Source organism: Diadema antillarum, unplaced genomic scaffold (genome assembly GCF_040938485.1).
Source record: "Diadema antillarum isolate AM-2024a unplaced genomic scaffold, OU_Dant_1.0 scf00000022, whole genome shotgun sequence".
Classification (NCBI taxonomy): Eukaryota; Metazoa; Echinodermata; class Echinoidea; order Diadematoida; family Diadematidae; genus Diadema; species Diadema antillarum.
The window spans coordinates 1,580,975-1,596,380 of record NW_027270911.1 but is presented as its reverse complement, the minus strand read 5'-3'; the positions used below and the strand labels follow the sequence as shown (position 1 = coordinate 1,596,380).

Here is a 15,406-nt window from a genome sequence, read left to right as displayed (position 1 = left end):
TTTTTGATTTATTACTCATGTTATGTATCTATGCGGCTTCTAAAATCCTCAGCCATACATCATACTTGCCAACTAATAAGATTTTATCAGATTCAGTATTAAAGATTTTTTACATTAAAGATAGCAAAATAAGATTTTCTGTCAGAGAAATAAGATTTAAAAAAAAGTATTTAGATATACCTTTCATGTGTATTTTCTGAAGATTTGACTGAAAGTAAGATTGTTAACTTCAGTTTGCACATAAAATAAGATTTTTGCAATCCACGAGTAAGATATTTCATCTTGAAATGTTGGCAGGTATGATACAGGCACAGCTGAGAAACCTACCGGGTATGTGTGCCTTTTGTATTGCAGAGATTTCCTTTTTATCCTCCTCCACTGGTAAACCACCTTCTCCCTCGTTACCTCTCTCTCTCCCTCCCTCGTCCCCAGGGGAAGGCATGTGACGAGCTCTTACTGCTTCATCTCACCACCTTGCACTACTCCACCTACATCATCACGGTGAAATTCGAGGGGCTGGAAACCCTCCACGCCCCCGTCTCGGCCGTCAATTTCTATGTGAGTGTCTGAAAGGGGGCGACAAAGAGAAGTGCAGTGGTAAAATGTAGCATGTATCTCTCTGCAAATTGAAAAATAGTCTTTGTTTGCAGTATATTTAAAAAAAAAAAACAAGAAAGTTTTATTCAGTCATTGTTGGTATGACCAGAATTTATTCCAGGACAATTTGATTCAGAACATAAATGATTATTTTCATTATTCTGAAAAAGGCAATGATATGATTGATTTTTAGCTCACCTGAGCCAAAGGCTCAAGTGAGCTATTGCGATCGCCCTTCGTCCGGCGTCCGTCGTGCGTCGTGCGTCGTGCGTCGTGCGTCGTGCGTCGTCCGTCGTCCGTCGTCCGTCGTCCGTCGTGCGTCGTGCGTAAACTTTTTACATTTTCATCTTCTTCTTGAAAACCCCAAGACCGATTTTCATCAAACTTGGCAGGTAGCATCCCTAGGGGGTTAGGAACTCAATTTGTTAAAATGGGCACCATGCCCCACCCAGGGGGCCCCCAGGGGGGCCCAAACCCCCCAAAATTAAGGAATCTGTAAAAATCTTCTTCTCTAGAACCAGAAGTGATAGAGCTAAGTTAATAATATGAGTTAGTACATTGATGACTGTAGTTTCAAGTTTGTTCATGGCAGAATCAGGGGTGCCCCCCTTGGGACCCAGGGGAGGGGGGTGGGGAAGGGTTCTAATGGGGCCTAAATTGTACATTTTCATCTTCTTCTTGAGAACTCCATGACCCATTTTCACCAAACTTGGCAGGTAGCATCCCTAGGGGGTTAGGAACTCCATTTGTTAAAATGGGCACCATGACCCACCCAGGGGGCCCCCAGGGGGCCCAAACCCCCCAAAATTAAGGAATCCGCAAAAATCTTCTTCTCTAGAACCAGAAGTGATAGAGCTAGGTTAATACTATGAGTTAGCACATTGATGACTGTAGTTTCAAGTTTGTTCATGGCAGAATCAGGGGTGCCCCCCTTTGGACCCGGGGGGGGGGGGGGGGGGGGGGTGGGGGTGAGGAGGGGTCCTAATGGGGCCTACATTGTACATTTTTATCTTCTTCTTGAGAACCCCATGACCCATTTTCACCAAACTTGGCAGGTAGCATCCCTAGGGGGTTAGGATCTCAATTTGTTCAAATGGGCACCATGCCCCGCCCAGGGGGCCCCCAGGGGGCCCAAACCCCCCAAATGAAGGAATCTTTAAAAATCTTCTCTAGAATCAGAAGTTATAGAGCTGAGATAATACTATGAGTGAGTACAGTAATGACTGTAGTTTCAAGTTTGTTCATAGGAGATCCAGGGGTGCCCCTCTTGGGGGTGGGGGGGGGGGGGGTGGTTGGAAGGGTCCAAATGGAGGCCTGAATTGTACATTTTCATCTTCTTCCTGAAAACCTCATGATGGATTTTTGTCAAACTTGGCAGGTAGCATCCCTAGGTGGTCAGGATCTCAATTTATCAAACTGGGCACCATGCCCCACCCAGAGGGCCCCAGGGGGCCCCAATTCCCCCAAATTAAGGAATCTTGAAAAAATTGGGCCCTTATTGTACATTTTCATCTTCCACTTGAGAATGCCTCGTCAAATTTTGGTAGAGCTGTGAATAATTTAGATTAGTGACTGCGTGAAAGGTGAACTTGCGATACTCAGGTGAGCGCTAGACCCGCGGGTCTCTTGTTTTGTTAGCAGCAACTGTTGAAAATAGACCCATGCATCACGAAAACAGTGATTGTACTTGAAGCAGAGCCCAGCGTTTTGAATGCAGTGTTGCATTCTTCACCACATAAACATTTCACACTGCTCTGCTGTAATGTGAATTGGGTCTTAAATATGCAGCAAATCAACATTTTTATTATTATTTATTCAGATGCCAGCTGCTTTTCATGTCAGTGAAAATCAGTTCGACATACACAGAAGCTTGCTATGCAGCTAGTTCTACAGGTATACAGAAAGCAACCTGCCTAGATTTTATCTGTTTGACCTAAAGACTGCTGGCAGCATTGTCATACATTAATTGTGCTGCTGTTAGGGTTTGTTTAACTCAAGTTTATAAACATATTTCTGCTTCTCAGATATCGCAAACCTACTGTATAAATAAAGGTTAAATGTAAGGTGAGGAGAAATATGTGTACATGTGTCACCTCATATGACAAAGACACTATTGCTGATGCTAGCTGTATTTTCTTAATCTTAGCTCGTAAATTGTGCAGGAAATATCAACTTTTGATTACTAGTGATGTTAATAAGTCTTGTGATAGACAGCTCATTATCTTGTTTAATAACCTTTTTTGGTTTGTTTTTCTCACTTTCTATTTTTCTTTCAGTTCCGTACCTATAATCCAGCCTTTTCAAATATGGTCATCTGGTTCCGATTTGTGTTTCTTGTGACAACATTCATTGTCACGGTGAGTGCAGAAAACATGTTCAATTTCCTTTCTCAGCCCTGTCTGGTTGCAGTATCCATTGTTAACGGCGTAATTTACCTTCTACAGATGAAACAAAAACCCAGCATTAGTGCTTTAGAATAGTTCAAAAATGTGAGCTAGGGATAGAAACAACCAATGTAAAACTTTGAACCAGTATAATCGATGTCAAGTATTGTTGAATATACAAAATGTGAACAATAGTTATAATAAAAATGTTTCCAGATTAAACCGTCTACAATCATGGCTTAATAAGAAAAATAGTGATATCTCCTTATATTTCAGGCTTTATTGCAAAAATTTTATATGGTAGGATGTTTTGTGATACATCTGACCTACATATATGCTTTAAAAGTGAGATCTTGAACATTTTTAAAATCACTGCTCCCAAAGGTAAACAGGACCTTTAAAGGAGACCTCCAGATGATTTTCAGGCTTTTTCATTTGGACATCTATAAACTTGGTTAGACTGGGTACAGAGCGACAGAATTTAAAGTGATTGGGATGAGGAATAAGAATGCTTTCAATATTCATAACAAATCCCAGTGAACAAGGATGATGACAAAGCAGCTTTATCATAAGAATGCTCAAGGAAGCAAAGCAAAAGAAGAAAGCATACATAAATTTTACACGGGTGAAGTTGTTCATTAGGCAAGTGATATTGTAATGGAATTACATTGCTACATTACTGGAATATGTGAGCCTCTCATGGCATCATCCTTGTTCAGTGTATTATGTTTTGGGCTTTTCAGAGCATTTGTTTACCTGCTTTTTTGAAAGACCACAGTAAATTCCACAAATCTATACATTGTACTATGGATTTATGTACATGTAACTACATGATGTGAAATTGTATAAATCATCTGGAATGCCCTTTTAAATACAGTCAAACTACAGTCAAACCAGCCTAATTCAATCTCGCCTCAGCCAAAATATTGGATAATTTGAAGACAAATTCCACTCCCGTTGGCTATTTAAACATGTGTTTGTAAACATGTTTTGTGAGTCAAAGTTCATGTAAATTGAAGGATTTTCTCTGGTTGCTTTGGATTTGACTAAACTCACAAACACTCACACATACATGTATAAATTGTTAAAGATCATGTACACCTCATTAATACTGTCTGTATACTAAGAATCTTTGGCTGCCAAGGAGCGTCAATAGTGTATTTCTAAAATGATCAGGAGGAACTAAGAGTGCAACTCCACACTGAACCTAACTTGACTGTAATGAACAAACAGAACAGCGAAAATGTCATTGAAATTGGACAAAAATCATAAAGTCACTAATTCTGTGTGTCGTGATGAAGCAGTGAAAATAGCTTGCATTAGCATGCATACTGAAATTTGCAAATTAGATGGAGTTATGATTTTTACCATAAATTCACAAATTTCCCATTGACTAATGCACAAGTCATTAATGCATTTTTCTTTTTTTAACCTTGTAATTGAAAAAGAGAGATTCAATATGCCCTTTCCAGCAAATTAATGCACAGTTAAATTGATGCAGAGTTGTAATAACTGAGTAGAGATAATTTTTAAAGGGGAAGGAGTTATGGGTACTAAGTTTATTCTTGGGGAAGGAGTTGTGGATACTGAGTTTATTCTTGGCGGAAAAAAAAAGAGAGATCACAATGTTTTTAATGCCAAGAGGGGAGTTATGATAGATGACCTTATAGTCTAGTATATAAGGAATATTTGTGGCTTTCATGTATAAGGCAAATATTTGTTCACATCTCAAGGACAAAGTACAAACATGTGATATCAATCCGGTTTTCACTTTGCACAATTCAGTGCAAATAATTAATCACTCATTACTTAAGTGGTGCCTCATCAGCTTTTGCTGCGTCTTAACTGTAAGGGACCTGTCACCAATCTCAATTCCTCCGATACACACCTGTCTCCAATTGTGGTTTAGTCTGATTTGTGGATTATAGACCTGCTAGTGCTCAAGTAGAATCAGATGGAATTCGCAGATCAAAGCAAATTTTCCATCAGTTGTCAATAAACGGTAATGAGTACAACAGCATGTGTAGAAATGTTTGTAAAGCAATGTGCTTGTGGTGGGATGTTTTGAAGAAAAAGATTTCCTGCGTCCAGTATTCATACAAACCTGTAGCCCTTTTAAAATTTGGTGTATGTTTGTATAGCCTTTTTTGCAGCCTTATACAGTTGCAAATGTTTTATGGTATTTTTTTGGACAAATTTATCTGCTGTCGTGCTAACTTAACAGGAGAATTATTCATGGGCAAGCACTGATTTTAAACTTTGGTGCATGTCAGCACATGTGCATGCAAACCTTGAAATTTTGAACGTTCATTGCATAAAAACACTCTCTGATCAGCCACTGTTTTATATTTTCTTTGTTTCAGTGTTTATTTGCTCACTCGTTGCGGAAATTCTCGATGCGGGACTGGTCGATTGAGCAGAAGTGGCTCTCTGTCTTACTGCCCCTGCTTCTGCTCTACAACGGTGAGAGACTTAATGATAAAATGTGTTGTTTTCACTGGAAATTTGATATATAACTCAACTTGGATTTATAGTAGACTCTTTCTTATTATTCCATTTTCTTGGGGGGGGGGGTGTTCATTGCTGATCCACATTTCTACAGCAAGCACTACATGAAATCCTCTCAGCTATGACCTTAGCATGGTGCTGTCAAGGATGTTAGAATATTTCTCTTTGTAAATGAAGCATGATCAGATGTGTTTGAGATTCATTAAAGGAGAAGTGTCATGTGTGCTTGGAGGCGACATTAATGGGATATTGCCGTAGAAACAGAAACAAATGGGTTGAAAATATACTTCAGCCCTTGGAAAAGAAATCATGTTTGATAAATTGTGTTTGTCTTTTCAACCTCTTGATGTTTGTACCATGATTATAGATTTCCAGTTTAATTGAGGGTAAAAGTTTGAAGATAAAGATGACATTTGTCCTTTCAGTGACACAGTCTATCATTATAAACTTGATGTGATGACAACATTGAATGTCCCCCCCCCCCCCCCACAGATCCCATCTATCCGCTGACATTGCTGGTAAATAGCTCCATACCGATGCTCATCGACAACATCACCCAGGCCACCTTCCTCTGTGCGCTCCTTCTGTTCTGGCTGTGTGCATACCATGGCATCCGGCAGGTAACCATGACAACGAAATAGCCACCATACCTCCTCTTTTCCCATTAGTCATTTTTTTTTTCCATGTCCTTGCCATCATTCTGAAAGATGAGGCATCCCAGATGCTTTTGTAGTTTTTGCTTTTCTTTATATTCCATTTTGTCAATGTGTTGCTGGTCATAGCTATTCTAAAGAAGTTATGTTGTGAGGGTACTTTTGTTTCGTGTAACTATTATTTACTATTATAATCCAGGGGCAGATCCAGGAATCCTGTAGGGGGGGGGGGGGTGCAACTAATATTTCTGGTGCCACTTCCGGGTTTCATTTCATTTTGTTCTTTTTATTTCTTTTATTTTTAACGAAAATTAAAGGGGGGCGCACGCCCGGTGTACCCCCCTCTGGATCCGCCACTGTAATCTATTCGAGGCATTTTTGCGACACCTAAAAATGCCTGTGTTTGTCCATTTGATTTCCACGTGCAGTATCAAAGCATTAAGTAAGGAAACATAGAGGCTAATGTATTAATTCCCCACAAGCTATTGTAGAAAAGGGTATTGTATTTTTGTCTTGTCTGTTGCACTACATGCATGAACTCTTGCGAAAAGCATGCAAACATGCTATTTTGTTTTTTTAGTGCAGAGTCTATTTCAAATTCTAGTAGAAGTACCGGTACTAACTACTTTTTGCAGTTTATGCCCTTTCTAGTATCCATTATGATTATAGATAATAATGATTGTATTTGGTGGAATAATGTATGAATGTAATTTCTTACAGAGGAATATTCTTTCATGGAATACCATGGAATGTTGCACTCATTCAGGCCAATATTTCCTGGTACCCCATTGCCATCAAGTATAATATGATTATTACCATGATGTATTCATTACATCTGTAGTCCTTTCTGCATTAGCTAATGCAAATATATACACAGTATGGATAAACTATTCTGGCACAAGGATTGATTTTAAAATGAATGTGTGTGTGTGTGTGTGTGTGTGCATTTTTTTTTTTTTTTTTTTGGGGGGGGGGGAGCTGGTGCGAATGGAATAGGAAACAAAAATACTGAAACTATATTTTATTTCCAATAACATACCAAATAAAGAAACTTGTAAGAATACATGATGTTGACAACACTGTGTGAACAGTAGGGTCCTAAAGATTAACATTTATGGAAGTTTTCACTTTACTCTAACAAATGATATGCTCTACAAATAGATGACAAAGCAATAGATAAACCAAAATTGAACGACCCACTAGACATGAAAACTATACGTATCCCAGAAAACATTTATTAAGAAAAAACTACTCAAATAGTTTTTGTGTGTTGATACATCTAGTGTGCTTTACGTTTTAAAAAAAAAAAAAAAATCCATTGCCACCTCCAGTTGATGCTGTTGGACGGAAATTTGATTTGACTGCTGTTTAGTGATGTGTTTATAATTATTGTGCAGTGGTTAGACACTGAATCAATGGCGATAGGTGTCAACATCCATCAATCTGATACCTACCGTGTCTCATTGTCTCTCGGCTGTGTTTACAGAGTGACAGGAAGTGGGTGAAATTCTACCTTGCCAAGCTATTAATAGTCGGCGTCCTGTGGGTGTCGACGCTCGTCTTGTCGTCGTGGCAACTCTACTGCAGTCTCTACGACCCCACGTTCAACTACAAGGTCGATTCGGGAGACTTCATCGTAAGTACGGTACTCTCACTATGATCGGGTGGCTGACAGAAAGTTTGCGGCTCGCTTTTTGACCTCTAAACAATCACACGTTCTTTGCCAACATCCTCTTACTGCTTTGTCACATGTCATTAGTACATCTTTCTGAGTGATTATGGCCAAATATGGCTAATCATTACTCTATCAAGAGGATGTTGAAAATTCTTTTGGAAATAGGCACACGAAACTTGCATCATTTTCTGCATCGTGATTGATGCCAATCATTCTCTGCCAGCCATATGACAAAAGAGTACTATCATGTGTACATGAGATGTAACATCTTTGTGATGTCTGGACACTTTGTTTGTCATGCACCTAGTGTAAAAATGTTGCTTTGTGTACTACTTAAGAAAGCATACGAAAGAAAAATAGGAAACTAAAGAGCTATTTTGTCTTAAAACACATCTTCTTTAACAAAATTAATAAAGAGTTACAAATTAAATCTGTTAAAACTTGCAAAATTCCTACTTCAAATTTAGATATTGTCATATTTCACAACTGCTTGTACAGCTCAAAAAATTCAAGCCACAATGAGGATTTGATGATGATTCACAATTCAGTTAAAAACCGAGTATTTCGTTGTGTGCATGGCCAGTTGTCGTTACAGCGCTTCCCTGCGCATGACGGATTGTCATTAGGGTATGGGAGTGCACGTAGGGTTAACAGCATTCTGCCATGCGCAGGGAGGTGCACTAACAGCAATCTTCCAGGTACAGGGAAAAGCTGTATTGACAAATCTACCATGTGCACGACAATTTAATCTTACAGACATTTCAGAGGCTTGTATGAATGATGAAATCAAACAAAAGTCAGACTGACTATTTTTGAATGACTGAATTTCAAGAAAGCCAATGTGACCCTTGAACTTTGACCCCTGTGCAGGGCATGGTCATCTTCTTCCTGGTGGTTGGTGGGTTCTACATCCTCTATCTGCTCTTCCTCGTCATCCGGGCCTTCACAGAGCTCAGATCGCTTCCATACATGAGTGAGTACCATGGCAACGCATCATCGTTTTATCACAGATCTCCTGGTGATGGAGATCTTCCCTGTGACTTCAGCAGTAGTGATGATAAATGCCTGCACCAGTGGTTTGTTTGCTGTGCTTTGAATAGCAAGGTTTAGGGTTCTTAGTGCTGCTGTCACCCTTTTGATCCTAAAACTTGATAATTCATTGGCAACGCCCTTCACAACCCTTCTATTCCTTGTAATTGTGTTTTTATTAGACCCATGACAGTGAGACTTCATCTTTCGGACACTTTTATCGCCAGTTCTCAATGTTAAAAGCCTTCATGCAAAATCTCTCTTGCACTTGGCATCAATTTTGACTGGTTATTTTGAATTTCATTAGTGTAAATAGTTTATTTTGTTTTTTTTTGTGTGTGTGTTTCTTAAAATTTGCTAGCAGACGTGGAATCAACATCATGCACTGCAAAGGTATATTCATAAATGATTTTTTGTTTTGTTTTCCCGAATCAAGAGATTGTTTTGAAAGTGCTCAGTAGAATCTGTATGGATTCCTGTGTCACTTAATAGCTAATAACAAACCTGTTCATGTGCTCAGAAGTACTGAAGTGCAGTTTGTTAGAATGTGTATAATAATGTTATAATATTGCTACTATCCCTTCTGTCTACCATACCTTTTATGTGATTTTCCTCTCTCTTTCAGATTTGAGACTCAAAGTCATGACGATTCTAATGCTGGCGGTCGTAGCAGCAACGTAAGTTTGTGCAGAAGGCTATGACAATGCTGTTCTGTGTGAAGTTAACCCTTTATGTGCAAAGCTTAACATGCTATGCTTTTTCATCAACATTTAGTAATACAGCCAGATTGGCTTTATTGTAAAGTTAGGAAGTCCATTCAAGTGTGCCTTGTTGTTAGTCTCAGTCTCTGGGCAGGCCATGGTGACGTAATATTGATTAGGGGGATTAGGTAATCTCTATTCAGGGACAATAAGTTTCCCAGACATCCCTGCCAGTTGGCAAGGAAAACATCCCAATGTATATGCTAATCGGCAAATACCAGGTATTGTGCGGTAAGGATTAGGTAGTCAAAAGTGGTATTTTGTGAAGCACTTATGAGTGGGGGATGTTTAGGGGAAATTCTCTATTAAACTGTAGGAGTGTTTGCCAAACAATGCTATGCTGAAGTATCAGACGTTTCAGATTTGGAGCTGTTGTACATTTAATGATTTCTTTTTTTCAAATATGTATTGCAAAAGCAAAGGGGGAAAAAAAATGAAATAATCTGTTTTGTGTCTTCTGTGTGTTCTTGTACATGTATGAGGTACTCCTGGGCACCATTTCAGGAAAGTTGTCAGCCCTGACAAGTTATGCGTATCCGACAATTTCAGTGAAATCTCTGGTTTAAATTGGTTGAGAAGCTCTGGTCACTGACTGTTACTATGGTAAATTGCCACAGACTTACAACTTGTCAGGGCTGACAACTTTCATGAAACTGTGCCCTGTACTCCTACATTTTTTTGGGAATATGCATTACTTGCTCACAGCAGTTACAGAAACGTTCTTGGAGTACATAGTAAACACAGTCTATTGCAGACAGTTTATGAAGTCTGTTCAGTTTGCGCTTCACTTTCTGTTGCTACTTCATACATTGTACAGGACCACAATCACAGTAATGAGGTACGGCGTCAACATTCTCAACGAGAACTTTGTAACGGAGCTCTCGACGTACTACAACAACTATATCCTTTTTCACTGCATTCAAATCTGATTATAGTCATCACAGTCTCATTGTATAGCTGTTGCCATAGTAACCTGTGACATTTTGGCTCTGAATGAGCTTGCATTTCTATGGAGGGGCATTCACCAACTCAGTTGGTTTGGATGGTAATGGATGTTTGTGCTGAATTCTGAACAATGAGAAAAGGCAGTAGATAGGTTGGTAATTAATAAATTCATGCATCCTTCCCAATTTTTCAATGCCAAGTCAAGCTTGATATTGAAGGTAATGATAAATTTCACATTTTAACCTTTAACCCTAACTAGGCCGGGGGGGGGCCTCCGAGGCCCCCTCGACGTTCCGCGTGATGTATCGCTAACGCAAAAAGCTATCGCCGCGACGTTTCATGACTTTTTTCTTTTGAGTCTCCCGCATCTTTTGACACCAAATTTGCCATGCCCGGGTGCGCGGTTCCAAAGTTGCGCATAAATATGTACGTGCATGTTAAACCAAAAATTGCTCAAAAACGTGAATTTGTGTACAATTTCAATGCAAACTGTGCTTACAGGCAAATTTCATAAAAGCATGATTATTTGGGGGTTTTATTGATTAAAATCAAGTAATAGCATATTTTCTTGTTCAGAACAATGTTGCGGAAAAGTTTCATCGTAAAAACAATGAAAAACATAAAGTTGAAAAACAAAAAATATATAAGAAATTCAAAAAACAATAAAATACTTAGGACATTTTTTCTGATGCCGCAATTTTGTTCTCATATTTGCTCAGGACACTAAAAAGAATATTTACACAAAAAATGTGCCCATTTTGAGCTTTATTTAGTGATTTATACCAAATTGTCTGATTTCATGCATCATTATGCATAAATTAGCATAATTTAGCATAAATGATAATTTTGTAAAAATTCAACTTCGTGGTACCGTAGATTACGTCATAGTCAATGTGTGTGCCAATTTTCGTCGCGATCGCGCGGTCGATGGCCGAGATGTGGAGGGGGGGCCTGGGAGGCCCCCCCCCCCCCCGGCTCTATGATCTACCTAAATAGCCCGGCCTAGTTAGGATTAAGGTGAAGAACCTTCTGTTGCCTAATATCTTGAATTAACCCCCCAAATTAGACTGCAAAGCACTTTCGCGTGTGTGTGTGAGGGCAATCAATATGAGTTATATAGTATATAATAAGACTGATGTGAGTGCTCTGGCTTTTTGATATTCTTTATTAACTTATTCCTCTCACAACTCTCTGAAAGCCTTCAATGCCCCCAAACGAAATCCTTTTTGCCTCTCGCCAAAGAACAGACAGGTTGGTAATCTGCCTGTGCAAAAGCAGTCAAGCATGCGCCCCATTTTCATGGTCAATATTGAACAGTGAAAAATATCAATTGGACTTGAGATATGAATTGAGCATGCGCTGGGCTCACAAACTCTTTTGTTATACACGTATAAAGCGCGCCCATATAGGTTCAGCGAAAGTCAAAATCTAGTGGCCGTAACCTTGATTGCGCTTTACGTCTTTATGCAAGTTTTATTGCAAAACAAGTGCGCTATAATGTTTGAAGAGGTAAATTAGACAAATCTAAAGCATGCAGTTTTGTTACAGAAAAGAAGAGATCATATTGATTGACAAAACTCTTATCTTTCCATCAAAGTCATTTTTCTGGTGAGCATAACACAGATAAACAAGAATTTAGATCACAAAATAAATGCAGACACTCTGGTCTACATTTCTGAATCTGGTATACCAGGGTCCAGTATATGAGTTGACTTGATGGAAACGTGGTATAACAGATTCTTGTAAAGAACAGGTTTAAAAAAACAGAAGGAAAGATTGGGCCCATGCAATCATTGATAGATTTTGTCATATGGGAAAGTTGCTTCCCTATGATCTATAGACGAGTTTGGCCGTTGTATGGTATCGTCCAGTTTTGATGTTCTGGTCAAACATGTGACCTTTCCTTGACCTTCTGACCTCACGTGCTGAGTTTTTAGCCTTCTACAGTCTGCTAAACTGTTATCTCTACACCATGGCGTTTGTCTACTCTCCCTCCAAGAATGCACATAAAGGTGAGTCTCAGCAGTTTGCTTTGCATGTATGCATATACAGGTATACTCATAAAAATAATGCAAATTAGTCAAAAACACCTGAGAAATCTCTGCCCAGTTTATGCTTTACCACTAAACATTCATTGATCAAATCATTACAATATTCCATTAAGTATTCCCTGTTTGTTTGTTGTTGTTGTTTTTTTTTTGCAAACGCAATTTGTGTAATTGCTTCTTTTCAGCTATTGTTTCATTGTGAGGTGAAATCTTCAAGCTCAGCTTTCCGTTAGTTATCATTTGGTCTGTCATTTTCATTTAAGAATTTTGAAATTGTACATATGTGTAATTAATCTATTACCCTCCATTCCGCTTGCGTGTATTAAGTGCTTTTTTGTATCTTTTTGAATTCATTATTATCTGATGTCTTATTGAACTTTTCATTGAGACGCCATGAAAATGTGAAAAGGCAGGGAGACCCACTTCAGAACCAGTGTGACTCTACTTCTTTTTAACTGCGTCTTTCTTCCCCGAAACAGATACATATTTCAAAGACAACCCGACTTTCTCCATGCTGAATGAGTCAGAGGACGAACTGATTTACGGGTGAGTGAAAACGAATGGTATACGACATGTATTTCGCCAGTATGATAGTTCATGAAAGCTGCCCTGTAAGACAATAGGGAGCTTTAGATTTTGACGCATGGACGTTCAGAGGGAAAAAAACATGTTTTGAGCATGCGCAGAAGCACGCGTCAAGTTGATCTATTTTTAGCTTGTGTCGCCCGAGTTTTTCACTATGCGTACTGGGCTATTTTTACGCCCGCACAGTTTGCAACGTAGAGAACTACTTCATGCACCGATCATATGGGGGCGCCATTTTATTTTTTATATGTTGCGTCCCAGCGTAATCTAAAGCTACTTTTCGACACGACGCAGGGGAGAGGAGAACGTCCAGCTCAAGCGTCGTCTCAAACATCCGCGCGTCAAAATCTAAAGCTCCCTAATTTTGCGTGTGGTTGAACTCCTGATTGCAAACAACATTGACAGAACTCAAAAAAAAGTATAAGCACTTTTCAAAGAGGCAAGTTGTGATTCCCCACCTTCGAGATGATATAAAATGCATTACTTGTAATATGAAGCAATGCTTTATTGAGTTATTAATTATGCAAGTATCAGACAACTTAGAATAATAAAGAGACATCAATTTTAAAAATAAAGAGACTGCTGAATATACCATGGCATCGGCCAGGGAGCAGCTGATCAACAAGGCATGAAGTGGAAATGTTGGTACTCCCATGAATCTTGCAGTAAATAGTGTCAAGAAATCTGCACAGATAATTGGATAAGGGAGGATCTTGCCACATTGTGACTTTTTGTTATTATCATAATTACCCAAGATAGTTTCCCCCATTCTGTCTAATTTTGCCCATTTTTGCCCAATCCCCTCCCCCCCCCCCCCCAAGCTTTTTCTCTCTGCTAGGTTTTTGGAATTGATTCCTGACGACAAACCTGCTTGAATGCAAAATTCAGTGTAATCGTATTTGGTCGTTGATTTTTTTCCAGAGTCAAAAGCAGTCAGTGATCAAAATAACTGCCCAGAAAGAAAATATAATGATAAAGATAGCCAACTTATTCTATGATAATCAATGATTTCATTGTTGTTTATTTATGAAGAATGAAAAATGGTGATTGATTGTGCTTGATTTACTTTATTGTCTTCAAGGGAAATACTTTGTACATTGGATATTACAACAAATTATTCATAAGATATACTACAAGTACATACAATGACATTTCACAAACTGGAACTGAAACTGAAATCGATTGACATACAATATCGCAGACACCATCACAATTTGATATATTGATCAAATGTGTCACTAATTTGTTATCCCCCTGTCTAAATTGTTTATTTTTCTTCTAGAAGTGACAGCGATGACAATGTACACACCTCCCTGACCGGTAATAACAGACATCTGTCCAATGAGGAGGAGTAAGGGGGTGCAGAGTCGCATCCTTTTTCACCAAGCCACATCCTACACATAGGCTGCACCCCACTCAGACCACGCCCTGCCCGGACCATGCCATACCCAGACCACGCCCTACTCCAGCAACGCCCTTATCAGCCACACCCTTCCACTTTCCATACCGGTCTATTTATCATTGGTGATGCCATCCTCTGAGATGATGAGACCATTTAGATGATATAGCTGTACTTCTGGTTTAAAATAGAGTTCGAGAGCCTACTGGTGTCATTTTTTTTCCCAAATATTTTTGTCAAATTTACATATAATCAACATGATGTTGTCTTTTATACACAGAGGTTTGGCTGGCAGTACATTCAGTGACGAGTGGCATTTTGGCATTTTGTATTCTGAGAAGATTTTTGTGTCTTTTACTCTATGTCTCAGTCGAATTGATGAAACCCAAATCTAGTAGGTGAGGTCCCATAATGCATCAAGAGCTCATGCAACATAAAGCAACAGAGGAAGGGGCTTCTTGCATGAATTCACGGGATGGTATATTGACCGATTCTGTGACGCGCTATGTGTATTTTTGACATGGGCGCAGCCGTAGTGGGTGTCTTAGCCGACCCCCCCTTCCCATTCCCCACCCCTCTCCCTACATTAGCACGCGCGCAGAATGAAAAACTGCTTTAGCCAATGGGCGTCTCGTACTGAGTGCGCGAATGCTTGCTTAGTGCGCGAACCTTTGTTATAAGTGCGTGATAAACATGTTGCCCGGGGTGGGGGAGAGCAGGGGGGGTCGGCTCAGACACCCACTATGGCTGCGCCCAGTGCCATGAAATGTCTGCTGCCCTCAACGAACCCGAATCGGTCAATAGTTCTGGTTGAGATGGAGA

The 15,406-nt window shown here is 39.4% G+C and overlaps 1 protein-coding gene across 1 annotated transcript in view; it reads left to right on the top strand.

The window, feature by feature from the left end:
* LOC139730362 (transmembrane protein 181-like) overlaps positions 1-14,777 on the top strand; it is a 56,895-nt gene extending 42,118 nt beyond the window's left edge. The window contains exons 6-16 of the mRNA XM_071641233.1: positions 433-558; positions 2,874-2,954; positions 5,345-5,444; positions 5,982-6,109; positions 7,629-7,778; positions 8,688-8,790; positions 9,472-9,523; positions 10,425-10,507; positions 12,475-12,564; positions 13,080-13,146; positions 14,468-14,777. Coding sequence (XP_071497334.1) covers positions 433-558; positions 2,874-2,954; positions 5,345-5,444; positions 5,982-6,109; positions 7,629-7,778; positions 8,688-8,790; positions 9,472-9,523; positions 10,425-10,507; positions 12,475-12,564; positions 13,080-13,146; positions 14,468-14,540 — 1,053 coding nt within the window. The 3' untranslated portion in view covers positions 14,541-14,777. The remainder of the gene's footprint in view (positions 1-432; positions 559-2,873; positions 2,955-5,344; positions 5,445-5,981; positions 6,110-7,628; positions 7,779-8,687; positions 8,791-9,471; positions 9,524-10,424; positions 10,508-12,474; positions 12,565-13,079; positions 13,147-14,467) is intronic.
* Positions 14,778-15,406: the final 629 nt, after the last annotated feature.